Below are 27935 nucleotides of genomic sequence, written 5' to 3'. Positions count from 1 at the left end.
TTATAATTTTGACTGGAAAAGTGTTATATATGAGTGCTGCTGCATTTTCCAATATGCTGTATTTGATTGAGTATGACAGCAAACTGCAGAAAAACTAAGAACAAAAAAACCCCTGAGGCAGATAAAAACAAATACAGTAAGATACACAATTAAAAATACATAAGTGAAGTAATACAAAAATAACCTCAAAGGTCCCTTACAGTTGTCTCCGAATAAAACAAATCCACGAGTAGAACTTGGACACGGACAGAGCTGGTAGGAATTTGATCTTTAAAGACTACTCTGAAAATTATTAAACCCAAACACTGAAAATTATAATAGTGGCAACACTTGCACATTTCTAATTGCTGTGTTATACCTCAGTGACATTTATGCTGAAGTAGATAACTTTTTAAAAACAAAACCTAAATGGTATTTCTTGAAAACTCTATTCAGCCACATGAAGACCCCAGTGAACACAACAAATACACACCTTTAAATGATCTGTTCTAGTTTTACATTGTTTTTCTAGCCCTTGAATGGTTTATTACTAGAGATATTTATGTACACACAGAGGAGAAGAGGGAAGGTCAAGCCCCTGTGGGCATGGACATGGTACAACTGTGGAAGTTTATGCAATTCATTGGTTATATTTATCGCCATAAATTCTCCTGTACCAGCCTGTTGAAGGGCTACATCCACAAGGATCTTTACATTACAGGAGTTAGTAGAAGATGATCTCACTCATTTGCATGCCTAGGACTTCAAAGGTGAAATGACAAAAGAATTAAAGTTTAGAAACAAAATATCCAAACCTTTTGTCTACTTTTGACTATTATTTTATTTAATAATACAAACAAAACAGTCTGAGAACTGAGACTTGAGTTCCATGTTGAAATGTAATAAAATTAAATACTCTTCATACCTGCACTTCTTAGGTTAGGGTCTAGGTCTGGCATTTCCTTGCATGCTTCTGGACTGACACTGTAGATTGATGCTCCTGCTTCACTGACAATGCTGAAAAATAAAATGGCAAATTGTAAAACAGCACACAACTGAACAACACAAGTGAAAGACTTTGGAAGTGACTTAAGTGAATATTCAGATTTTATTTAAAGCCTCATGTTTTGAATAAACCAAATACTTACAAAAGTAAGACAGTACAAAGAAAAATATCTCCATTTAAGCCAAAACACCCCTCCCTGACCTGCAACATTCATTCTTTATCAATTCTGGCCTCATTATAAATACACACTGCACATGATATCAGTCCCTGTCTCAATGCTTACAAGAGGAAAGAAAATGAATACAAGAAACAAGTGTTACCAGAAGTAAACAGGCAAACCAGCTTCCATAAACAAAACAAAACGTACCTGACGATTTCATTAAAAACACCTACGTTCTAAAGTGTAACATTCAACTATTACATGAATCCAAGCCATGAGCGTGCACACACATTGTGAAAAGCCAGCTGCCCTAAAACACTCAAAAAGCCCCAACTTGACACATACTGAGCCACAGAGCTGCAGCTCCCTTCTCAGCAGCATTCAATACCGTCTTCTCCCAGCTCTCACTGCCATCCTCAAAGAAAAACAGACTGCCTGTCTTCAGGAACTTAAACTACAGTTCATGTATCTACCATACACCTCAAACTCATTCAGTAATGATGATAAACTCAGCAATTCAAATCAAACACATAATTAAAAACCCCTCAAGTGCTCTAGCTCCACTCAAGAGAAAACTGCAATCAAGTATTCGCAGCGTAAGTTTATTTTCAGCTGTGAAATTCTGACACCACTGAATCAACAGTATATTTCTTCAAATAACTTCAACAGAACTGGAATTTCAGGTTGATAATTATGGCATCATACAGCTACTGCACTGGAGGTTAATACTATCAGTTTCAGAACTATTTTTACTTTAACTATTCCACTTTCAGAATAACCTAATCTTTGCCATAAGGAGAGAAACCACAGTCCTTAAGAAACAGACCTTTCAGCAAAAAAACCATAACTTTGCTTTATACTGTTTTAAAATTGGACTATAAATTTTCCTTTTAAGAACATTTACTAGGTCAAACTTTTAAATAAAGAAACTGATACTTAGAAACTCCTCCCTTTAGAAAAAGCTGGAGAACAGCTCAGAGGTAAAATATATTCCCATTCAGTGGTCCAGTAAACAGTGTAAAATGCAAATACATAAGGTAAAGAATTTCTTTACAGATTCCCCTCTTCCCCAATTAAAACTGGAATTTGGTGGAGTGCTCTACACACAAGTCCGATTTTATAGTTACGCAAAACTCTAAAGAACATTTCAATAGTACAGACAGACTGAATCTTTCAATAAATACAGAGAATAAAATCCTGCTCTCTTCAGAATTAGTGTAACTCCAGACACGTTCAAACAACCAATTTAACAGAGTAAAAAAATCCTTGACCAGGTGAACTGGGCAAGTGAAAATGAAACTATTTACATGGTCTTTTAAAAAGATTCAGTATTATGAGCACTCCTTCACGATAAATGACATTCATAAAACATTCCCATCACAGCGCTCAGCAATAAGATCGTATCACAAAAACCTAACTGCTGAACATAAAGATGTTGACAGAAGACTCATAAAACTGATTTCTCTGAGTAATTTAAAGAACAATGCAGCAGAATGTATTTCTTAACCAGTTCACACTTTATAAAGGGAGCATCTAGCAAGTGCTCCCTTTCTGGATACCGCTTCCAAAAAACCACACACAAGCACACACTTCTAACAGCCTTTCACTAATCACACTTCAGTCTTCGTATTGTAACAGATCCCAGAAGTTAGCCCTCATGCAATTTTTAAACGTAATACACTGATAATACAGTGTAATATAACTTTCGATTAAGAAAAAAAAAAAAAATCAGTGTTTTGAACACATTTTTACAGTGCTGTACTATAAACAGTACTACTGCACACAGCTTATTGCTTGATCCTCTCCCAGTATTTTCTGCAGTGAAAAAACTGATGTGACCTTGATAGGAAATTTAACACAACATTTTAATGTTTCTCATTAATACTACACCGATAATTTGCAGAAGCGTACGGATCGCACTAACACTGTCATTCTATGGTAATATGTGACTTGGGCCAAATTTTAAGGTAGGCACAAGAACTCCTTGCTAAAATGAGTAGATAAAATTAAAACTCAGGATAGGAGACAAAGGTTTGAAAAAAGCATATTTCCTTTCCTCAAGAGCAAAAGCATTTATACACTAGGGTGAGGAGAAGGGGGGAAGCCAAGTGAAAAATTATCTCAAGAAGGAGAACAAGATATAAAAAGCACTTTCAGAAGCAGCATACGCTGGATGCTTGAGATCCACTCTGAGATGGTTTAGTATATGCATGCAGTTATTCTATGAAGTATTGGGTATAGCAGACGTGTAAAAGGGGAGGAAGAATTTCCACTCACGTAGAACCCCACACTGCTCTGCCCAAGACAGCAAAACCCAGACATTAAATAAACCTTTTACCCAGATTAAACGCGTAAGGCCACACGCTCCAAAGCCACCATCCTCTGGTTCATTCAACCAAACTTTTAGAGAACTATTAGTGGCTATCACATGGTTTGATACTGCTACAGTGAGTGGTTACTGATGTGACAATGGCACACAGAATGCTAAAACATTTAGCTTGGTCAAAATACTAAGATTACAAGCAAAATAGCTTTAGGGATTGTCTGTAGTTGTTCTGGATTTTACTTTTTGACTAGACAGGAGACAATCACTTTGGTTCACTGACATTCTGTATGTTTTCCAAATTCTCATAATTCTCTTGAAAAGGAGAATGGCTTTATAGACAATTTAAGCTAATTTAATGTTGCTAAATGGTCTACATCATGCCTTTTAAATAATGTATATATATTTTATGTCAGGGCATGGTAAGACAAAACCAAACATGGTCAAATGAGTAGGCAATAGAAATTTACTCCAAACTATTGGCAGTCCACACTGTTCTTCATCTCCCCTTCCCATTTCTATAATGGATACTGTTCTTCATCTCCCCTTCCCATTTCTATAAATGGATACAGTTCTCAAGAAAGCCAAAAGGAAAGCTTCATAAGAGTTACCGAAATTGTATTAAAATCTTGTGTATCTTCAGAATTTGTTTCTATTTTGCCTTCTTAAGTCACATAATAGATGAAACCAAAAGAACTGGTTCCCCCTGTCCCTAACGAGACCCTTATTACTGAGCATTCCTTAGGAGGGAAGACTCTGACCAAATCTAAACAGCTAAAACAGCTTTATTGAAAAATTATTTTGCTTTTTTAAGTCAATACGTAATAGGTAAATAAGCACGTGGTTATGATATGATATGCTTCTAGTACATGAATAAACAAGTGTCATAAACTTCTCTTCGGATTAACAAAAAGGCAGGTAAAGGATCTGGGACTACACCTCCATACTGTGCTTCCCATATCAGCTATCCTACAGATAAGGGCTTCTTCCTCAGCATCTATATCTAACTTTTAAAAATTAAAGTGTCCAAATCACAAAGCCACTACACAATATTACAAGTGTATTCTTTTTAATTGTACAAACTGGCTTGCTGCATATGAACTAAGTTTTCCTACACTGCACCCATCTCATTCACAGATGTTAAGACACATTTTAAGCAGCTAAAGCAACATTAAATATATTCCACCAGCACCACCTGGTGGGCCCTCAGCTTTATGCTAGAGACCATGGCAGCTATACTCTAAATACTTTAAGGAGCCTTTTAACATTTACTAAAGCAAGTTTTCTTACTCAGCTTAAATAAGCATTACCTACTTGGTCTGAAAAGATGATTTCTTTTGAAAACATTCAGATTTTCAATCTCCTAATTTTTACAGGAAAAAAGAGCCTTTCTTGTAAAAGGTAAAAAAAATAAAATCTAAGATAACTTAAAATTTCCTCTTTTTAAAATTCAAACCTATTACATACCTACAAAAATGTACAAAGATGACATGTGACCAGCTAGTTAACAACAGTGGTTTAACTAAAATACAATTTTTAAAGCTTCCAAGTTTCTCAGGTAGTAAGTTTTCACTGTAAACCTTTTCAAAGCTATGTGAAAAAAAATCTTATCAGGCTAGACCTTTGTGGGTTTGAAGATGAATGCACCTTCCTGACATTTTCACGAACTTTTACCAACATTTCAGACTCCTACATTACACTGAAGTAATTTTGCCACAATCAAATGCAACACTGGATTAATAACATTACAAAGAAACAAAAAGCAACTTTATCCAACTTTACATAACTTGCTGTTCCTACAGCCTCCAAATCCCTGATTTACAACTTCAATCCTTTAAAATGATGTTTTTAACAATACCAGTACAAAGAAGAGTCTGGTGTTTATTACTTGGAAGAAAATCATGGTAACTCTAAAAGCAAAGGGTATGTCAACCTCAAAATGGGCCAAGACTCTCATATTTGGCCATAAAATGATGGTCTGCCAGAAGAACTCCCTTCACAATCATAATTTAATAATTGTGGCTAATTCCCCATACCCAACTTTTTACATATTAATTGATAAATATATTGTTCATAAACTTGTGGCTACAAAAGCTAGAGGCTCCCACAAAGTACGAGAGTAAAAAAAGAGTCAAATGTTTATTCAGTGTTATTTACTAAAATAATGTGCTTATGAATCACCCAGGACAGAAAAACAAAACAAAATAAAATGACAAAATATTCTCTAGAAAAGAACGCTGTGTTTACACACTCAATTGGAATGTATCAAGCTTTAATTATGTTGACAGATGTTATGATTAAAAACAAACTACGAAGGGGCAGGGAAGACTTAATTAAGCACATGCTCAAAAGAAGATTGGGCTACTTCATGAATGAGAAATCCATCGGGCCTTACTGAAAACACAGAAGTCACAACTAGATCCAGAAGAGCCTAACACCCAAAAGGGTTGAGAGTCACACTGTAGAAACAGGATGCCTGCATCTGTTGTTATATGCCTCCCTACACGCCCATTTTTGATGACTAATGAAAATCACCGAGGAGAGGTTGAAAAAGCTCTTCACAGGAAACAGCAATAAGCTGCTCTTTTGCATTGTGACTTGTGTTGCTCTCTCTTCTCATGTCAAGCAGGACATTGCCCACGGCAGAAGGAACTTGCACGACGGCCCCTTCAACTCCTCACCCTTAGCAAAGGCAGAGTTACCTGCCCCTCCTAGCAACTCATGTTTGGGCACATGAATACTCCAGCACCTCTGTGCTGTGCACAGCTCCTTCTGCTGTGGTGGGGACTGTGGCCAGCTGGAGCCTGCAGCACAGCATGGCTGTGATTTGTGCAGCCACACGTGCTTCACCACAGGAACAACAGGACACCAGCACTGACAGAGCCTGGCTCTGACACTGCTATGCCATTGCTTTTTTTCATATGAGGAACATAAGTCGTGGAAGTGTAAGATTAAAAGGTTCTGGTATATACTGAATAACTTATTCAAAGAATAAAAAGACCAAAGAGATTTTCAAAAGCCTGCTCATTCTGATAGATAAGACTCAATCTGGTGTTTCCCCACCGCCAATAAAGTAGTGGCATAGCAAAGGAAGATGTTAGGATCATGAAAAAGGATCATGCTAGAAAGCAATCACTATTCAACAGAATCAAGGCAAAAAAGCATACAATTCATCTGTGATTTTTAATCAATATAAAGAATTAGCTTTAAATGTGTTAACAATATGTAGAACCTGGGAGATATTTTCATTGTAAAATATATTTAATACCGAAATACATCGTTAGACAGGAATTTTCATCAAATTTCCACTGCTTCACTCAAAACTTTTAGTCACTACACACCATAAAAGTTTTGCTTGTATGACAGTCCATCTTTCAAAATCAGTCAAATTAGACAAAAGCTGTTATAGTCATCTTTAGCAAAAGTATTACAAAAAAGCTCATAGTGACTCACAGTTGCAGCTATTCAGTTAGATGCAGGAGGGACACCATAAGCCTTAAAGTAGCTCCTGCTTCAGACCTCCCATGCACACAAGAAGTTAACCACACAAAGAGTCTTCAGAGAGCACACCAAATGAAGAGGAGTGATACCGACCCCACATGGTTGCTCAGCTGCATTCTGTAAGTTTCCATAGAAAATATTGGTGAAATTCTGCTTACAACTAGCATTTTGAAGTCAGAACAAAAAAGTCAGTGTTTCTAGCCATGTATGAATGGGTTTGTTCTGTATTTTACGAAGTTTACTAGAAATTATGCCATGCAAAGAAAGGAATTTGCTCTTGACCAACCCAATCTACTTTGTAAAGTAAAAATTACTACATTATTTCATACCAGGGACTCTGTTTGTAGCAGATTATAACACAGAATATCATCATTTCTTTCAGTTACAAACCCTACTTTTGAAACAGCTTGCTGACCCCACAGCAGGGACAATAAATAAGCACCTTATTAAGCAACTGCTGAAATGACAGAAGTTCAAGGTAATCATCCTTTCATTAGGGATTATTTCTCCCCTGTTCAGCTTCAAACGATATTTAGCACCAGTTAAGCTGATGGCTTTCCTGGTAGACAGTATAGATCTTTAGAACCTACTCAAGAGAGAAGAATTAGTCCTGTTTCAATACATCTTTAGCAAGATGCTCTAACAAGTGTTGGTCTTGTTGCTTCAGATCATTAAAAATGACTTATCTTAAAATAACACTTAGTCTTACAATGACACTCTGTTTTCCACTTTTTCCAGTATGCTTATGCAAAACTAAACTTCCCTACAGAATCAAAGTACACTCTTTCAGATTATGAACAACCTGCAAAATTTAACGGTTTGAAATACTAAATTATAGTTTTTCAAGAGCAGATAAAATGCAAGAATGTCTGTTTACAAGAAATTTAAAGGAATATAAGAAATGAAAGACAGTTCAATTAAAAAGACCAGCATCCAAATCTCAAAAGAAATGTATGAGAAAGACTAAAAGATTAGTATGTTAAAAAATTTAGTTATTGAAATAGCTGTCTTCAAGTATTACCCACTCCTCTGAAGATTGGAAATATTGGGGCTAAAAAGCCCAGCCTTTTTGTCTTTTACTGCTTTGAAGCCTATAAGAAGGCTGTGTGTTGATTTTTCATTCTAAGACCTCGTTGCTCGTAATCAAACATAATACAAGGATATTTCAAACTTAAGGACAAGTATACTCTGAGTCGGGCAACCTGATTGCCTATCTGCTAGCGTAAAACAGCTTTCAGGAACACAGGGGAAGCACTTGGGGCAGTGTACTTAAAAGCTTCTCCTTTTAGAAATGTTATTACTTTGGAAAATGCAGCCCAGTTCTGCTTTCAGGTTTGGATCAATGCAGAGAACATATCCCTCAAAAAATGTCCCTGATTACAGAATTAAAAGAGCTCAAAATTCTCTGATTTCAATTCTTCAGCTACCATCATTCCTCCGCAAACTGATGTGGCATTTCCTGCCAATAAAACAGCAAGACAATTGCTACTTGCAACAGAATGAAAGAGGTTTGAGAATCATTGCAAACATAACAATAAGTTACCATGCTTTAATTTCTTTTGTATTAGATAAAACTCTCTATGAACTCCCAAAGCAAGAGCTAGTTACCATACTAAACTAAAAAACTAACTGTATAGCTCCAGTCTGGAAGGCTTTATTCAGCTGTGTATGAACCATGCCCTCAGCACATCCCTGTAAAGAGGAGAATGATCAGATATCTGTCTTCATCTTGTCTGAAAACGATGACATTTTTCAGTAAGAAAAGGGTCCAAATGGCAGGTGTCAAAGAGCTTTAGCTTCACACGTGGTGCTAGGAGGCAGAAAAAACAACAGTAGCGTGTGGCCATGTCAGGGCTGCACAGAAGCTGCCGTACAAGCGTATATCTGAAAAGAGCAAACCTCAGAGCCTGTTAAATCAATCTAGTGCCAGATGCTGTTATCAGAACAAAACTGGTGCTGTGGATTCATCCCCAGAAGAAATACACGTCCCATGTCTGCAGTGAAAAATGAAAGACCTAGGGTGGCATGTCTCAAGACTGAAGGTGACAGTCACCTGTGACTGCCCCCACCACTTTCATTGACAGTTTCAGAAAGCAAGTGCTGTCATTGCTCATAAAGCAGCTGGAGTTGAAGCTCCTTTCTGTTCTTGCACAGAGCTTTAAAATCTGAGCTTCAGGTCCAAAATCTACTCCCAAGTTAACCATCCAACTAAAAAGCAGTCAAGTAATTTATTATTACTTTAAACACTGTAGTACAATAGGAACTTCAGAGAAAATTTAGCTACTGCTCATCTCCTTGCTGCAGCAATGCCAAGGAGAGAAATTGTGACAATATGGATAATGTTACAGAATCAACATTACCTTAATGCAAGAGGACAATTTTAGCTCGAAAGCACATTTTATGTGATTACCATGCAACAACATTAAAGTAATTCTAAGCAGTATAAATGAAAAATGGTTGTATACAATTATGTTCAAAAGTTATCTATCTATAATCAATTACCATTAGAAGAAAGGAAAGAGTCAAAAAGGCTTTAAGACTGACATAGGAAATGAAAGCCCTGGAGTCCACTTCTAAAATATAATAGCCACGGAAATGGGTATGCTTTTTATGAATACACTTTATTTCCAGACCAATCATGCCAGTGCTCATGCAGTTTTACGCAATTAAATTATCTCAGTGAACTCAAGGGAGCAAACTGTACATACAGCACTGAAAAAATATAGCCAAACACTGACAGGATTTTACCTAACTTGTTTTTATCCAGGAGGGAAGCATAGGGAGACAAAGAAACACAACCAATTTGGCAGTCAGGCTTCAGAAAGAAGAGAAACACCAGGTGATGTTAAACACTCAAAATTCATACCTTTATAGATAATCCTGAAATTAAATCACCTAGACGTACATTAAAAACATGGCACAGTCCAAAAAGATTATGATGCTCCCCAAAAAGCCTTTAAAAACTGTTCCCCACTGAAGGGCTCAATAAGCAGCCTTTTTTAGACCCTGTCCTTCACAGTTCTCAAGTGCTTGGTGAAGATGACAAGCTTGACTCAACACCACGAAACGCAGCAGACCAAAGGAATCTGCAAGTTCCAGAGCAGAAGGCTGTCACCAACACTGTCCTTCCAGCAGCTTCTCCTCAGCTCAGCCAAGCAGAAACCCCTGCAGTGACAGCACGTGGCGAAAGGTGGTGTTTCAACCAGTCCATTTTCAGCCACGCAGGATCTTACAAGAAGTAAGATCTATCCTGGCTGTTTTTAGAAACAGCAGAGGCAAAGGCATGAACTACCCTGAAACCTGGTAGTTCATGTTCATGCATAGTAACTCAAGTTGAAGCATTATCCAATACCAAGGTTGTGGAAACAAACAAGACTTTTTTAAAAAAAAAAAGATTCCTGCATATAAAGAAATACCTAGACCTTTGCTAGTATCGCCTGTATTTGGCATTGTCATTGACAATTTAAAAAATCGGGGGATAATTCATATCTGACTAAAGCAAATTTAATTTTTAAACCAAAACATTTCCCTATTGCATGCACTGTCATACCCACAACCACCCTTCACACAGGACATTCAAGAAAACAAATGATCCATTAAGGAGAGTCCATCAGGTTCTTGAGTGAATACAGATCTCTCAACCAATTTATTTGTCAGTTAACTTTACAGAGCATTCAGAGTTAATCAAATAACATTGCATTAAGAAGCATCACATGTGACCAGTCAGTTTGAAACTACCTAGAAAGGCTGCAAGAACATGCCATTCCAGTGCTATAATGGCTCTTGGGAATCATTTTTATCTGTTAGAACAAGTAACACAGATGCAGCAACTGCTGTGCCTAAAACGCAGTTAAACCAGACCAAAGGCTGGAGCTTAGAGTCACATTAACTCTCATGGAGACTTCGTCCCCAGAGTGGAGCATAACTGGACAAGACCACAACATATGGAGGAAAATGCCTCTTGGAGAACGGCACCTCCAGCAACTGTCATTTTCTTTAATGCTCACTCTGGGCAATTGGGAGGCAGCCTGGCCAGTGCTGCCTCCACAGCCCTGATTCATGCAAAATTCTGACCTGTAGCTTTGGCCAGAGACAGGCTTTATTCTGTTTCCCCTCCGTGCTTTCCTACAGTACCACTGATCATAGTACTCAATCTCTCCTTACCAGCCCAACCCTCTCCTCAGCACAGGTCCAGGAGGGAAAGCTGGAGTCAGCTATACCCCCCTTCTACTAGGGTTGAGCAGTGCAACGCAGAAAGATTCTGCACACACTGAGGAAATCACAGATCCTCTGCGGCTACTCCTCTCTGCTCCCTCCCCATCCCTCTTAACAGTGAGGCTGTATCCAAAGACTTCATATTTAATATTTTTAACCTACAGACACTTCTTGGCACAGCTTACTGAACTCTGAAGTACCCAGGTTTTCCACATAGCAAAACTCAAACTAAATTAAGAATTCTGGAATCAGAATAAATGCTGGCAGGGAAAATTCTTTAAGGTATTAAATACTAAGAAAGAGTGTGACCACATCTTTCTAGCCATGTCGTTTCTTCTTAGTTTACTTTGATTTGGAATTCACCTAAAAAAATAAGCCGTCTGTTTTGGTTTACAGAAGATACATTCACCTACTGAGTTTATCCTCCAGCTCAACATACTCAAGACAAATGTTACATAAAGTAAAAGTGCTTCATGCAAACCCATTCAAAATTACATGCTTCTACCTTTTAAAAATCACTTCAGCAAATTTAATCATGACAGTGCGCTTATCGTTTTTAAAGTACTCATTTGCTGGGAGGTTTTTTGTTGAGTCTGTCAGGTTTTTTTAACACAGGACAATACAGTTGCTTTGATATTTTCCTGTGATCTAGTTTATTACCATTCCAAGCTGACACTTATCATGAAGTGTTCCATTCTGTCAATCGAAGAAAATATTTTTCTTCATTGGAAAAAAGGCTGTAAAACCAAGGTACTAGTTAAGTGTTTCCAGAAAAATCTATTAGTCCCCTATGAAGGAACTGTAGCATTACAGTATAGAAAGGATTATGGTAACAGACAGGAAAATAAAATCAAACAAGAAAGTTAAGAAAAAGACTAGGTTACTCATTCTACAGAAAAAGGTAACATTTTTCACATAAAAAAAAAAACCAAACAAAAATATCAGCTGAAGCTTACTTTACCTTAACAAGCACTTTTAATAGCTCAGTTACTTTTCTCAGACAGATTTAAAGGTACAAAGATATACTCAAATGTCTGTAGAGCAATATAAGTAGATTGAGTGCCTTGTTACTTAATTACCCATTTTTCTCTTTTTAGGCCTCTAGGGTTCATCCATAACTTTTCTGGTCTCCTCATTGTCATAGTTTTAAATATTACTATTTTACTTCTCTCATGTGCAGCCACTGGGCATCTACAGTAAAAGATCTGAATAACATATTTCCAAATGAAAGTGAGCTAAACATTAGGTATATTATATTTTATCCTTTAACCATTTACACCAGTGGACACCCTCTCATTCATTTTGTATTACAAACAGAAGTATGTATCAACCTCTGTGAATAAAACCCCACAAATAAAAGTAATGACCAAATTCCCACAAACTCGAAATGGATTAATGAATTACATGTTTTTACAGACAACAAACTCCTTTCATAAGATTGTAACCAAAAGGGGGAAAAAAACTGACAAAAATAAGTATCTGGAATTAGTGAAATAAAAGTTCAGTTAGGTAGTGCTATATTTGTTTTCCCCCTTCTCTTAAAAGGGAATCATTTGTTCCCTTAGGTTGTGACAGATCCACACAGGAGACCTTTCCATGAGTAATATCACTAGAACTGGCATAAACATATGCTGAAAGACCATTTCATTTAAAATACATTTTTCATTCAGCTACAAACACTTAAAAAAAAAAAAATCTTCTGGATAGAAATTTCTCAGCTTCATTTCTAGCCAATTATTTTTAGACTCGAAAAGAAAATCCCAACCATAGCCTTTTTGTTTTATTAGTTATCCAAATCTGTAAGCATGGGATAAGATGGCTTTCTAGTTTTTTTAAGAGAGCCTTACACCTACTAAATCACAAAAATGCAGCTTATTTTATGTCCTACTTTTTACACCACAACTTTCAAATGATTCTCCAGTCACAGGTATGCTATATAGAACTTAGATAATCAACTACAATTTTAGCAATGAAATTCCTTACGATAGTGTGAAGGTGCATTAATACACTTATACATCTAATTACTTGTGAGCCCAACAACATATATTTTGCAGAAAAACATCTTGGAACATGCAATTTTTTTTAACCATACTACCCCTCTTTTTCATCCCTACCCTACTTTATATCAGGAAAGTCTCGTAGAAACATTTGAGAAGCTGTAGGTCAGTTACATGATTTTAAGCAATGGTGCTAACAAACTAAAATGTTTGGAAAGGATGAGGCAACTCATCCTTTTCAAATATAACTATGTTGTTTTCCCTAACAGATGCCACAGTTTGCACCAGGAAGTTCATGCTCAGTTTTTCTACCCTCAGTTTTTCTGCAATGAGCATCTATCCTACATCTACTTCTCTGGATTGGTCATTATTCTTATGCCTGGATCATTCAAGATAAGCCACCAATGAAAAGTGAGGGTCTTGGAATGATTCTTTCAGCTTTTGGAAACCATTGAATGCCAGGGAATGACAATGGTTAAAAAACACCAGTGGAGATTGATCGGTCCAACACTCTCACTCAAAGCAGGGAGAACCAAAGCTCAGGGCTAGGTCCAGCCAGGTTTCAAATATTTCCAAAAACAGAGACTCTAAAATTTACCATATATTAACAGGAACACTTGGATCCTCTGTAGCTAAGACTTGATGTTTTGATAGTATTAAGCTGAGGTTCAAAGTTTTTTTTAATGGCAGTTTAAAAATTTAGCACCATATATACACTTCAGAAAAGCACATACTTGCCCTGAAACAGTAGGGCATAAATAAACAGAGATTTTAACTCTGTTTTCAAAAACTGTGCTCCACTGAGAACTCACTAAATAATCCCAGCTTCCTCAAATGCTGTGAGCAAAAAGAAAACATGAAATTGTTTGAAAATTAAATTAATGGAAATGTGTGCCCTGCTGATTCCAGCAGGAACAGAGCAGGCCCACTTAATTTCCAGTGTCTGATGTTAAACTGTTAAGACTACTCTTGCAGCTGATAATTAACAGCTATTAAAGAAAAATAACAACAAAACTAACAAAACAACAATTTGGAGATCAGGGCTATGGAAGAGACAGCGCAATATTAAGCAATAATTGTCCGGATGAGAAGCAGAGGTTATCTGAGAGAGACTCCATGGCAGCACAGCAGTGCGGAGCCTGGAGGCGCTCTGGCTGATGCAGACAGCTCCTGCGGGGGGTTATGGAGAACATATGCCAGGGTGGGATATGCAGCACCCTTTAATACGGCAGAGCATCTCCTGCCCCCGGGCGCCTGCTCAGCTCTGCTGGCTACTGCAGGAGGTGGCAGAGCCAAGCCTTGTCCCCAGCCTGCCCCTGGAAGACAGGCCAGCAGTGCCACTGCTGCCAGAGTCCCCACAGCCCTGAGCCAGAGCAGCACGAGGCTCGTGTTCGCACACCATCACCATGTGCAACAACACAACCGCAATCTGCACAGGACCAGGCTGGGGCTTGGACTGGGCAGCTTGGGACGAGGCTTGTAGGAACCCAGAGTACTGAGAATATTTCTCTGCTTGTTTTTAAGGGCTCTTACCCCCCTGAACAACACTGTTTTAGCCTCCAACCTTGGAAAAAATTACCAACGATCAGACAGGAACCAGAAAATACAGTGATGTGACTTAGGTGATAGACTACTATGTAAGATTGTCACAGGGTGAAAAATTTAGAGGTTTTGGGCTTCTCTTTGCAGTAAATAGATAAGAGTAAAAAATATCAAAATGGAGGATTGTTGTTGTCCTCTAAACCTTCTTCTCTTTCTTCTACTACTCCATATTCTGCAGTAGAAGTAGTTTGGAATGACTGGATAGAGAATTCTGCAGTTCCTAGTCATGTTACTGAATAATTGGTAGGAAAGTGAAAATAATGTACGTTTTTAGTAACTATTGGTTAAAATATCTTTAAAAGGCTGTGTAAATCTTGATAGAGAGCCTCCACTCCTGCTTTTCTGTGCTCTGTGCTGTACCTGGGTCATGCTAGTGGCTCTGTTCCTCTGATAAGACTTAATAAACAACTATCTGGCAGCGCTGAAACTCCAGGAAAAGTCTTGGTTTATCTTTGAAACGCCTTGCAAGGACTTTCAGCAAATTCTCTCCCATCCGGAGAGACTTGATTTACAGCACGGTTCAGTGTCAAGGCTGACAGGATTTCCTAAACCCACTGCAGAGCTGGGGTAACAAGCTCCTCCTCCATCAGAAGAACAAGGCACAAACATTAAATATTCCCCTTTGCCCCCCCAAGAAAGGACAGGCTTCCAAGTCTAAGCATAAACAAAAGTTCAGCTAAATTCAGATCCAAATTATATTAAGGAACTATTGGTGTAGATTTTAATATTAAGGGTCAAATTGCTGCTATCCTTTTTTTTCCTCTCTCCCTAATTTATAAATTTGTATTAAGGAGAATTTAATCCGAAAATGCCATGTAATTATTTCTAAACTATGTATTTGGAAATTGTTTTATAAAATTAGCCACAGATACGCATGTTCAGAATTCTGTCAAGATGCTGAAATATTTTCTTAAAAATATATAAATAATGCTTTAAGATTACTAATACCACAAACTGGCATGTGCTAGATTTGAGTTTAATCAAACCCTGAGAACCAGAACAAACACATTTCACAAGCTCCAAGTCTTGACTTCCTCTGAAGTTCATAAAAGCTCACAACATCACCATCATCACGTGCAAGATGTGATTTATGCAATTTAATTATATTAACGGTGGCATGGTAAAGAAGAAACCACAAACTTGTATTCTGTCATTAAATCCAACAGAAACTAACCTACAAATACTTTATAAGTAAGGAATAGACGTGAACTCAAACCATAATTACTCCATTAAAATTCTGATGAGACCTGTTGTAATCACTAAGACTTCAACCTGTATTGAGTGCTAGAACTGGTATTTCAGATGACCCAAAGACAATTTACATAAAGAAAGCATCTCACTCAAAGTTCACTGTATTATAACTTTTAATTTATCACAACCTAAGATGAACCACAGACTAGCTTGGTTTCTTAATGCTGATATTTACAGTCAAACCAAAAATAATCAATTTTGCATTTTATGCACTGCATACTAAATAAAATATATTGACACAAATCAACATTTCATCTGTATCTTTATTTTATAAAAACCTGGAAGAAATTTCCTACAGACCATAAAACTGAATAGAATCTGCTTTGAATTAGGTGCCACCACCTTTTTCTTCTCACATAGCACCAGAACAACCCCAGGCTCAAAATCTTGTCTCAATCAGAAAACATTATTCCTGTTAGTGTAAGAAGTCCAGTAACCTACAATCTACTGTAACTGCTTTACCAAAGAGAAGCCAGAAAGAGGAAAAATAATTTCCTCTAGACTGATCTCCTAATAATGAGCTCAGACTTTCCAGTGAGTGGTCTTCTCCAGAAAGGCCATGAGATCATCAACCAGCTCCCCCAAGGAGAAAGCTACAACCAAGGCAGCACCAAGTGCTTGTGGACACTCACATACAAAGCCAGGAAGATGATGGCAGAGCCAATTCCCCACAGGAGCAGGGGTTAACAAGAGGAACAGTCAATAGGAGACCCCTAAGTATTCCTTTAAAAGGAATTAAACATTCTTTAAAAGTCTTTGTACTGTTCTTGTTAGCTAGAAAACCAGGATATATTAAAAAGATACTATATCATGATATTGAAATTATTTCATTTTAAAACATTCAAATTGACAATGTCTCTTTCTATTTACTCTAACAGCAGAAGATTAGAGCTAACATTTCCTTTTGGAGAGAGATAATCACTGAGAAGTAACGCAGGAATATCCAGTTTGATTTACTTAAAAATGACAAACTTCTAGAAAATAACTTTAATTTTAAAAAAAGTAAGTTGGAGCTGTGATTTTATACTATGAGGAAAAATAGACCAGGAACAAGCAATAAATGCATCACTGATTTTACTGAAAGCCCACTTACAAAGTATATTTACAGTACATCATAACGCTGACAAGAGAATCACCCATGGAGGATGCACGTTTCCCTGAAACATTTGAATTTACGTCAAATTCAAATGTCAAAATGTATTCTATCTAAATGTTAGTTCTAGTTCAACCCAATAAAAGAACTGAACAGGCAGTAGGCATGTTGCCTTGGCTGCCAAAGAAGTTTTAGAAAATGTAAAAGTTAATTAGGTTTGAGAGAGAACTTTTATGGGAAAAGCCAAGTTATTATAAGCAATAACCAGAACTGCTTATAGACAGACATCTTCGCCCCCACCTCCAGGCTTTTTATTGAGAAACATCCACAGACAACTGAGCTGTTTGAATAGTATTTGTTGCTACATAAAAAAAAAATCTGATTCAATTAGAAACTCTGATATTACTTGCAATTGCAAACAGGATTAAAGCAAAAATGTTACTTCTATTCTACATGAGCAACAAATTTACTTTCAGGAGCATTAGGTATTAGAAGGAAAGGAAAATATCCAAACACGCAGAACTGCTAGATGGATGCGATTACATTTACAACCGTACATGGAGTCACTCAAACAACACCAATCTGCCCCCAAAACTGAAAAGGAACAAGAAAGCCAACATCACTCTCTCCTCTCTGCCCTCTCCCCTGCACTTGCCCATTGTTGCTGCAGGAGGGGCTGGTACTGAAGAAGGTGCTTCATGCAGCCTGTGCATTTTGATGTGTCCTTTCAGGAGCACTTTCTCGCCTCTGTATCACTCACCATGACAAACGGATCATTTCTCCCTCTCTCCACTTACTCATCGTTGACAAAACTGCTGGGATTCAGTTATAGAAAGGAATTATCCTCAATAGGCACCTTCAGTTACAGCTGCATGACACTGCAGTCATCTAAGTCTAATCCCTTTTCAAGCTGAAATAACCTACTCAAAGTCCCTTTGAGACACACAGCATGTCTATATTCTCTGCCTCTCATACCCTGAAAAAAGCAGAAGTGTGCTGAAGTATCTCTTGTTGCTGTGGCTTCTTTCAATGTCATTCATGGAGCTCTTAAGACTGCCATGCACTTTGTTGATAAGAAAAGTTAAATGAGTCCAGGCAAGCATAACCCCCAGTTTTAGCATCACACAAAATTACTCCAAGGGAGGGTGCAACATGGGCAGCACTCACTCCTGCACTGCCAACAACCTCTGAGAGCAGATAGCCTGAAATCAGGAAGAGAAATTATAATTTCAGGTAACTGCAGAGGGAAAGAGTTCTTGGTTTACTGACAGACACATTGCATTCGCTTTTCAGGCTTGGAAGATTCTCGGGCTGTCAGACACCTAGAGGTCATAAACGTTTAATTTTCAAATCTCCCTAAAATCCAAGGCATTTTGTCTGTTTTGGGTTTGATTTAAAGTTTGTACCAATTGTTCTCCTGGCACTGGGGGACCTTGCTAGCAGCAGTACAGAGGGCAGTTTCCTAAGGTTTACTTCTGAGGAAAGACCTGAAAATATTTTTGGGGGAGAATTCCATCTAAACTTAGGATCTGCCCACAAACTTTTCATTTTTACCAGACCTCAACAGTATCGATACTTCAAAGAATAAAGAAACTTTTCCCCACTAATGAGAGCATTTATGACTTAGGATGAAAATTTCATTCCAAAGGTACTTCTCTAACAGTTAGAAGACACTGAAATTAAGGTAACTAGTGTTTGGCAGCTGAATGTAATCTAACTGCCTATCCTAAGCTTCTGCTACCAGCATCAGCAATAATAGCACAGTAAGTTTAAATAAATAAGTAAATCCATGTATCACATCTCACAATAATAAAGGCAGCCGAGTATGAGCTGAAATGCAGAACAGCAAATGTGGTTTTACAAATGAATAGGTATGAAGTTTGGCAGAATCTCACCTTAAGTAAAAACATATTACTGGCAAACTCACACAAATGGAAAAATGCTTACTTCTCCATTAGGTTCTTACAGAGTGTGTACTTGAAGACAAAACACTATCAGAATATACAACCGCAATAACACTCAGTCTTAGTACATTACAAATCATCTTGTATTTATATAATTTTAATCTGGATGCTCTATTAATCACACTAGATTTGGATGCTTCCATTTAAATTAACTCCTGACAGGATTTCACAAATAATTCCTGTTGGAGCTTCTTTACATAATAAGGAGCCTAAATGAAGTTTCTTAATCTTTACTAGTGAAAATTTACCAATTGCCAATTACCAACAGTTACTTCATGACACGGTCACTTAAAACACACAAACATGTTTCTGACATTCTTATGTGCAAGAAGGATAATAGTAAGATCCCAAATGCCACAAGTATCACTCATTTTAGAAAGGCCATATTGACACAAAACATAAATTAACATTTTTAATGATTTTAATTTACATTCACTTCCAGTATCAATGATTTTGTTGTTAGCATGACCATACCATACTAGTGTGGAGCAATGCTGTTTCATCTAGGCAATGGATGAGGACCAGCAGCTTAAAATGCACACATGAGTAACAAGAACCACACTCCAAGTTTCCATAATTAAATTCCCATCATTACAGTTCTGCAAATGAAAACAAGAAGGAGGATTTCACCTATTTAAAATACTTTCTACTTTCTGTTATTTTCAGGTCTAAACCCAATAGTTTTCAACCTGTGGTTCACAGGTTACTTCCAAGAGGTTTAAAAAAGGACATGGAAGAATACAGCCCACTGCAAGTAGGCTTACAGTTTCTGGAGTGTTTTTTTTACACTGCCAGTAAACATCAATGATCTGCAAATCAAAAATACATCAAAGAACCATCATTATTCAGCTCAGTCACTTTCCCTCAATTTGTTCTATCAGGTAACATCCAAATTTGACTACATTCTATTTCCAGCATGAGAGAAACTGAGGCTGACCACACATGTTACTTCAAAGAAAAAAAGCCACCTGAAACTACAGAGCCACACATGCTCATTTTGGAAGCTCTTAAAATGCTGATGCAGTAGTTTACCTGAAAGTCTAAGCTTTTCTGGTTTGTTTGAAATCGGTATCAATACCAAGTTTGGAACACCTAAGGTTTGTATTATTAATCCTTCACTCATTTTCTTCATGTGGGACCTCCCGCTAACAGATCAAATCCCAACCTTCAATGCCTTTTGATGAATAGACAGCATTTTAAAACATACCCTGGAGATATATTAAGGAAGGGTATTTAGCTCACTCCAGCTTAAAAAAAATTGATAAACATAGTATTAGAAAAAACCTCATAGATGCAGCTGTTAGGAGTCTTCTCCAATACTCACTCTGAGAAGCAGTGTTCTGTCATTAGGTCACGTTTTTCAGCTGAAGTCCAAGCCTCAATTTTAAGCTTGGACTGAACACCATACATTCATGCTCACAAATGATCAGGGAACAGGAGTGGCAAATTTCTCTTGACATAACCTGCTGCACTGAAAAGGCAAGGAAGACACAGCTCTGATGAGGTCAAAGCTGTACAAAGTTCCCACAGGCTGTACTTCAGTGTGTCTGTCTAGGGGAAGGACCTTCAAAGTGCCATGCCCCCTATTCCCTGACTGCACTCTCATTCTTTCTGCAGCACTTCCTCAAGCCTCTTGCATTCCTTGAGCCATCCCTTGACTCTGGCAACCACTCAAACACCTCTTAACAATGGGCTCCTTGCCTTCTCCTGCTAAGAAGTACAGGATGGCCCACAGTGCTGAGACCTGCCTTTCACAACAACTTTAAAGTTCCATCCTTTGGTATCTCTATTGATACTGCAAACATGGTAAGAGCCAATGCAATGAAGAGTGGTTTGGTAACTCTTAAGAGAAAAAGGATGTTGAACCAAATAAACACACCAATTATGAGAGAAGTGGGCATTTTATACTCTCATCTTGTATTATGTTCATTTTACTAAATAAGATCTCTCTGGAAATCTTTCTTTCTATGACATTAAACTGGTAAGAACATTACGGTGTTGACCAGAAAGCACATAAAAACTTCAGAGGTTGTAACTACATTAAATAATAATCTAAACCAGTTCAGTCTGAAATAAAACGCTTCATTTTGGCCTGTTAGGTAATCTGCCTCCTCAGAAATAGCAGACACAGAAATTAACTAGTTTTACTTCACAGAAGAACCTGAGTTGGAAGGGACTCACAAGGATCATCAAGTTCTACTCCCGGCTCTGCACAGGACCAGCCCCAAGAGTCACACCATGTGCCCAAGAGTATCATCCAAACAGTTCTCGAACTCTGTCAGGCTTGGTGCTGAGACCATTCCCTGGAGAGCTTGTTCCAGTGCCCAAACACCCTGTGGGTGAAGGACCTTTTCCTAATATCCAACCTAAACCCCCCAATTCAGCTTTGTGCCATTTCCTTGAGTCCTGTCACTGGTCATGAGAGTGAAGAGCTCAGTGCCTGCCCCTCCCCTTCCCCTTATGAGGAAGTTGTAGACTGTGGTGAGGTCTCCCCTCAGTCTCCTCCAGGCTGAACAAACCAAGCGACCTCAGCTGCTCCTCATACAGCTTCCCCTCAAGGCCCTTCAACATCTTTGTTGCTCTTCTTTGTTTGAGTGGAGCAATCCAGGGAATTTCAGACCTAGTCATCTTCCTTAACTCTATTAAAACCTTTAAGGGCTTTGGAAACAGCTTTGAACAAGAGACTTTAGGCCAGAGTAATTTTGTCATCATAGAAAGCCCTTATGAAAAGATATCGGACTGGAAACACTGACCAGCGCACAGTGTGAAGTGATAATAGTTTTAAAGATTTCTACTAACATAGTCAAACACACACAAAAAATAAATCCCCTACTCACAGTATAGTTTTAGTAGTTCTATGCTGTACATTTAAATTAAGACTAAATCTGATTTTATCTTAATTGAATTTTAGGAAAACTCCCAATCTTGCTCTCCTACTATACTGCATGCAGTACACACATGCCAAAACTGCCCCCAGGGGACCTGATGGGCACACTTAGTGCAGAAATGGTAGCATTTGCTCACTGCATCTTCTTTCTCTGACATTTCTCAGTAACGTTTTACCTTCCCAACATGTTCTTTTTTTGTGTTTGCAAATATTTTTGGATGGTTTTCCCTCTTCACCTGACTTCTGTTATACTGCAATACCAGATTACTTCTAGCTGATCTTAAAAAAAGCTGTTTTATTAATCTGAAAACAATAGAGATCTACAAGAAAACAGCCTGTGTACAAATTACTGCTCAGTGGAGCACATAAAATTGAAAATAAAGAAGTCATTTTGCAATCCTAAATACAAATGGCTTCTCTGTGAGAAAACAAAGGAAGGAAAGAATTATCAGTAATTATCTGATTTGTAAAACTATATTTGAGATCAGTACATTTCTAACTGAAGAGAATGCATTACTGCCCTTAAACACGCTGTCACACGTTTAATGGCTTTTCATCCTAAAATCTTCCCTTTCTTCTCTTTAGTATCCCTTAAAGGTCTGAAGAGATCTACATATTGAGAATGCATAACTTTCAAAAACTCTTAGAAAGAGAAAACACAGAAGGGAAGTTGCACAAATAACTTTCTTCTCTCCCCGAAGACTGTTTTACTACAGATTCCCTTGGACACAAGTCAAATGACATGTCCCAGTGTTCTGGAAAAATGGACTTTTTCCTTAAGATTTAGATTTCTGTCACTAGTTACATTTGCTTCCTGACCCCTGCCTTCACATTGCTAAAATCTAGACTCCATATGCATCTTACTCTTTTTCTGAACTTAAAGGAATTCATAATCTCCTTAACTACATTGAAAGACTTCCAATTAGTCCTTGTTCTCACCCTGAAAACTATGAATTATTTCTCTGAAACATCAAAGACAGCTCCATAATTGTCAAGTGTATCACTTATACAGTTTGCTTCAAAAGGTTTCAAATTCATGCCATGCAAGCCAGAAGTTACCATCTCCTGTTTCACCTGCCCCACTACAACTTCACTGCTCACCTATTTCCTTCCCTCCCCTCAGAAAAACACAGCTAGTGATGGTATGGGTGTCTAAAGCTAGGGCAGGGGCGAATCCTTGCTTCAAAGCCAAAGATGACCTCTGAATTTCCCATTTTGGATATAGTATGGGTTCAGCTCAACATAGATACCAGTCTATGGATACACCAGGAACAAGCACTGGATCCTATCTTAAATGCAGTCACTTGTTCCAGTCCGTGTTGTACTGAACAATAGATAAATTACTACCCAAAGTTATGAATAACCAGGAGTAGTAGGAGGAAGTCATCTCTATGTAAAGTGTCTGGATGACTAGGTCTGAAATTTTCTATGTTGTAAGGTTCCAACTTACAGGACTGTCTTTTCTAAATGTAAATACATACAAAATGATTTTTCATTTGAGGTATGCATGATCATTCAGCTGTGGTAAATAAACACAACAGAACATAACTTTTAAGTAAGGGACAGAAGACAGTTTGGCTAGAAAACACCATGTAATTTAAAATGTTTTCATTGACTATGTCTTCTACACTCACATTTTAAACCTGTTCATTCCTCCAATTATTTCTTTATTGTTTAGGACTTCTCATGACTTCAACAGAACTTGAAAGAGAAGAAAGAACAACAAAAGTTCTTCAGTGCACATTTCAAATGTGTGCATTGTTTCTGCTGAATATGTATTCCTTTAGCCGAAACTTTCCAAACTACTTTCCACCTTCTGGATCAGACAGCTAATGATCTAAGGTGTGTAGGTGTGCATACATAAATGTGTCATCAATAAAGTCATATAGCTTAACAGACAAAAATCACAGCTTAAAGAAAACACAATCAAAAAGAAAAAAGAATAAAGTTTCCCTTACCCCTACCCCCTTCATACTCTCAACAGACTTGAAACAACTGCATTAATGCAGCAAGCAATAGCTTGTAAAAGGATGCAAACCAGCTGAAACATTTGACAGACAGTGTTAAATACCAGAGGATTCATATCAACCACTTTATTTGAAAAGGTGCTTTGAAGTTGGCTATCTTTCATGTAGCTCTTTCATGGCACATTAATAAGGAAAACTGAGATGGGGTAAATTAAGTCCCAAGGTCATATCTAGAGTTACAGCACTGTGGGTACCTGATGAAATACGGATTAATGCTGCATGAGCACTGAATAAATAAAACCACTTCTGTTAACCACTCAAACAAGTTTTACAAGTAGTTCTGAACTTTATTCGGCAACTAGACTTCAGACATCTTAATCCTCCCACACTGCTTTGAAACCTAATTATCATAATGTGAACCCGAATGTTAGGTCCCTTTCAAACTGCGAGTGCTATGAAGCAGAAAAGTAATGGGAATTAAGCTAGTGTAACATTAGAAATGTAGAGGCATGGAACTTGAAAGTGGCATTTGTTAAAGCTGAGAGAGCATAATGTAGATATTCAACAACATAAAACACACATTTAAATTGAAAAGGATATTTAAAGCATGTGCAGACACCTATAAAATACAAGCGGACCTAAAATCCTGTAGAACAAACATTTCTAAATCAATTTCTTGCCACCAAAGTCCAACTTCAAAAGGTATTACAGTCCTATTCTACCTTAGCAGAACATTTCTAAGTATTCTAAAGCAGACAATTTAAACATTAAAGAAAACCCAATGAGAACTTTACAAGACATTACAGACTTTCCCCTATTTGTCACAGTATAGAAGTGTTTGAACTTAAACAGTACATTATTAATTACATTGCTTATAAAGTCTTGAGAGTAAGAAAAGATTTTGCTGTATGTGGCAGAAAAGGATTTTGCATCAAGTTTAAAATCAAGTAGACAAATTAAACACCAACCCATCTAAACAACAACAAAAAGTACACTTGCCTGGCTGCATTCTATACTGCACGTTGAAAACAATTAACAATTCCTGACACTTATCAAGCTTTTAAATACAAGCTGAAATACTTTATTCTGAGTGTGCATTAATGTAGCAAGCACATAGGAGTCAGACCAGTAAGAATGATGGTATTGTGACAACGAAACTGTTGAGGCTGAAAGAGAAATTGTGATTTGATTTTGCCAAATACAGAGCTGTTAGTTTTGTCCTGCTTTAGCATAGTTCACCTGTCATTCAGATAGTTTTCATTTCCAAGATGCCTCAAACTGACAGCAATCAAAGAAAAACAGATTCCTGAAATATTTTTTCAAGATTTTGATTTAATCCAAAAAGGCCAATGAAATCCTAAAAGTTCATCATATGCCATGTTAATGCTGAAGACAATGTTGTTTCATTTACATTTCTGGCCCTGTTAAAACAAATACACTTGTCTAAACTAGAACATCTGTTTTGGTTATAATACAATGTATCTTTGGCAAGAACTCACAATAGAACTAACATAAATAATCAAGAATATTTATTGAACCTTGTAACAAAAACTGATTTGTAACAAAAAACCCAAAGACTAGATATGACTGTCCCTGGCTCTAGTCCAGTCCTAATCTAAGTCAATAAACATAGTTCTAAAAGAGAAACTACATTTAAAAAAAAAAAAAAGAAAGTCCTGCAGTTATTTAGGTTGGATGTAGCTATCTGAAAGCACGTTAGTTACAAAAATAGTGAAAAATATTTACTTTAAATCAAAAACTGTCACACTGAGTCCAGACAGGTTCTAAAGCCACATGAAAAATCATGCCATATGCCTCATTTCCTACTACTGTCTTCACTGGTTTGTCTTCTCTTTGGAAAACTTTGGTAAAACTCTACGCAGTTTGTATTGGCCCCTAAGTTTTTTTTACTTTAATTACTCTTTTCATATATTACCTTTAGCCTTCATTATTTGTGCGTGTACCAACAGCACACACCTTTCTGAAATTACATACTCTATTATTGGCTCATTTCCCTGGAAATGCATGATTCCAAGCTCTATATGATGAACTGGACAGAAAAGTATGAACAGATTTTTATTTTTTTATCATCATTCCTGATCCTATTCTCCACTGATAATATTTGCCAAGGAAGCCAAAGTCTGTAGTACCTCCCCTTAAGCCACCTTTCTGAACAACAGCTTATGTCAAGTGGGATTTTGGTTATAAAGCACTGTAAAACAATCCAGCCTCATCTGCCAATCCCCTGTACATTTGGACTCCTTTAAGGAAAAAGGATTTTCAATGCAAATACAATTTGTAATTCTCTAAAACTTGCACACAGCAATGAGCTGAGCTCTGTTTTGCTGGGCAAGGACTTCCACCTTGATGCAGCTCTGCATCCTTGTGACAAGCTCAAGGCTTGGGAAATGGTATCATGTTAGATGCAACTGACTCATACTGTTACAGTTCAAGTACTGGATGGGGTTTTTTGTTCTAGGGTGTTCAGGTTGTTTTGTTTCATTTGGGGTTTTTTGTTGGTTTGTTTTTCCCACAGTTCAAACACTATATTGATTAGCAAATCCATTCTTTATTTACAACTGCAACCTGCTGAAGCAGACCTACTTTAAGAATTAGCTGTTCCAACAATGGCTGAAATTATTTCTTACAGATTTTAACTGAAAAACAATTCATAAAGATCATTTCATTCAAAAGCATACACAGGTTTCCACAGAACTGATAAGAGATCTGTATTTAGCCTATATATAAACAAAGTCCTCATACTTTTGCCTGTCATGAGAAAACAACCTAATCAAGGGAAGACTTTGTATGTGGAAGCAGAAAAGTTGTTTGTGATCTGAAAGCACATGTTCTGGAGCTCTTTACTATTTAAAAAAAAAAAGAGGATCAGCAGAGCATATTCTTCCAAATCACCTTTCACAATTCCCCTCAAAAGGTATAGCAGTTCTCACAGTGTACACCTCCTGTCACCTATTGCTCAAACAGTAACACTGCACTAAGTGCTCCTCACTTAGCAAGTATCACATTTTTTAACTCAGACTGACATAAATTCCAGGCTTTTCACTGGATTATCAGAAGTAGGGGCTGGATGGCTGGACTCATCGTTCCTTTCTGTTACTAAGAAATACCAAGCAGATTAATGCATTCTGGAGCTAGAAAGGAAAAAGTAGCTACCTTGAAGGATTCAGCAGCATGGCCTGGAAACCCCAACACTGGATAAAGCAATGAGATGTACATGAAGCTAGTTTATCAGAAAGGGATATATGGAAACCCGGGTCTTTAGAAAAAAACTCAGTACAGACTGACAAAATGTGAAGAGAGACAAGGACTGCAAATCCAACCTGTTTGAAAACTCACATACATCAATTCACACACAGACAGCAGTACACAAAGTTCAAGAATCCCAGATGTCACCTATAGCATGAAGTACAAAAAAAAAAAAATCACATTGCTTTAACATGCAGTACCTCATGGCTCTGCACACAAATTCTGAAATATGGACTAGCTCTTTGCTGTATGAGCACAGCACAAGAAAACCATTAGCAACATAAATGTATAAATAAATAAAAATATTTTTGATTATGTTAATTTTCAGGATATAACATGGCAAGTTAAACAAATGCAGTTACACATTTTTGCTACAAATATCAGAAGTTTTGGAGAAAGTGAAAGGTTAAAAAATTATTGGCCTGACTTCTGCCTTACAGCATTCATACTAATTCCTATTACACAAGAGCTTTTATCAGCTCCAAGAACTTGGTAGCTTAAGCACTACTTTGAAAATTTTGTCATCTTGAAATATAAACAGGCAGAAAATATTAAATCAGAAGGGTAAACACTGTGAGGAAAAAAAACAATCACAGTATTATATAAATAAATTTTTCTGTGTAAACTAGTATATGATCAATAAATAAATAAAATCACTATTTTAGATGTGAACAATAGTGACATTAAGAATTTGCCAAAACCCACACAGTATGAAGTGTTTTG

General features: G+C 37.3%; 1 protein-coding gene across 4 annotated transcripts in view; it reads right to left on the bottom strand.

The window, feature by feature from the left end:
• Positions 1-27935, bottom strand: part of SRBD1 (S1 RNA binding domain 1) — a 126636-nt gene that overhangs the window by 62025 nt on the left and 36676 nt on the right. For all 4 annotated transcript variants that reach the window (XM_032102811.1, XM_032102813.1, XM_032102810.1 and 1 more), the window contains one exon: positions 905-996. In XM_032102811.1, coding sequence (XP_031958702.1) covers positions 905-996 — 92 coding nt within the window. The remainder of the gene's footprint in view (positions 1-904; positions 997-27935) is intronic.

This window comes from Corvus moneduloides, chromosome 3 (genome assembly GCF_009650955.1).
Source record: "Corvus moneduloides isolate bCorMon1 chromosome 3, bCorMon1.pri, whole genome shotgun sequence".
NCBI lineage: Eukaryota > Metazoa > Chordata > Aves > Passeriformes > Corvidae > Corvus > Corvus moneduloides.
The sequence above is the reverse complement of the archived record's forward strand: the minus strand, read 5'-3'. Positions and strand labels throughout refer to the sequence as shown.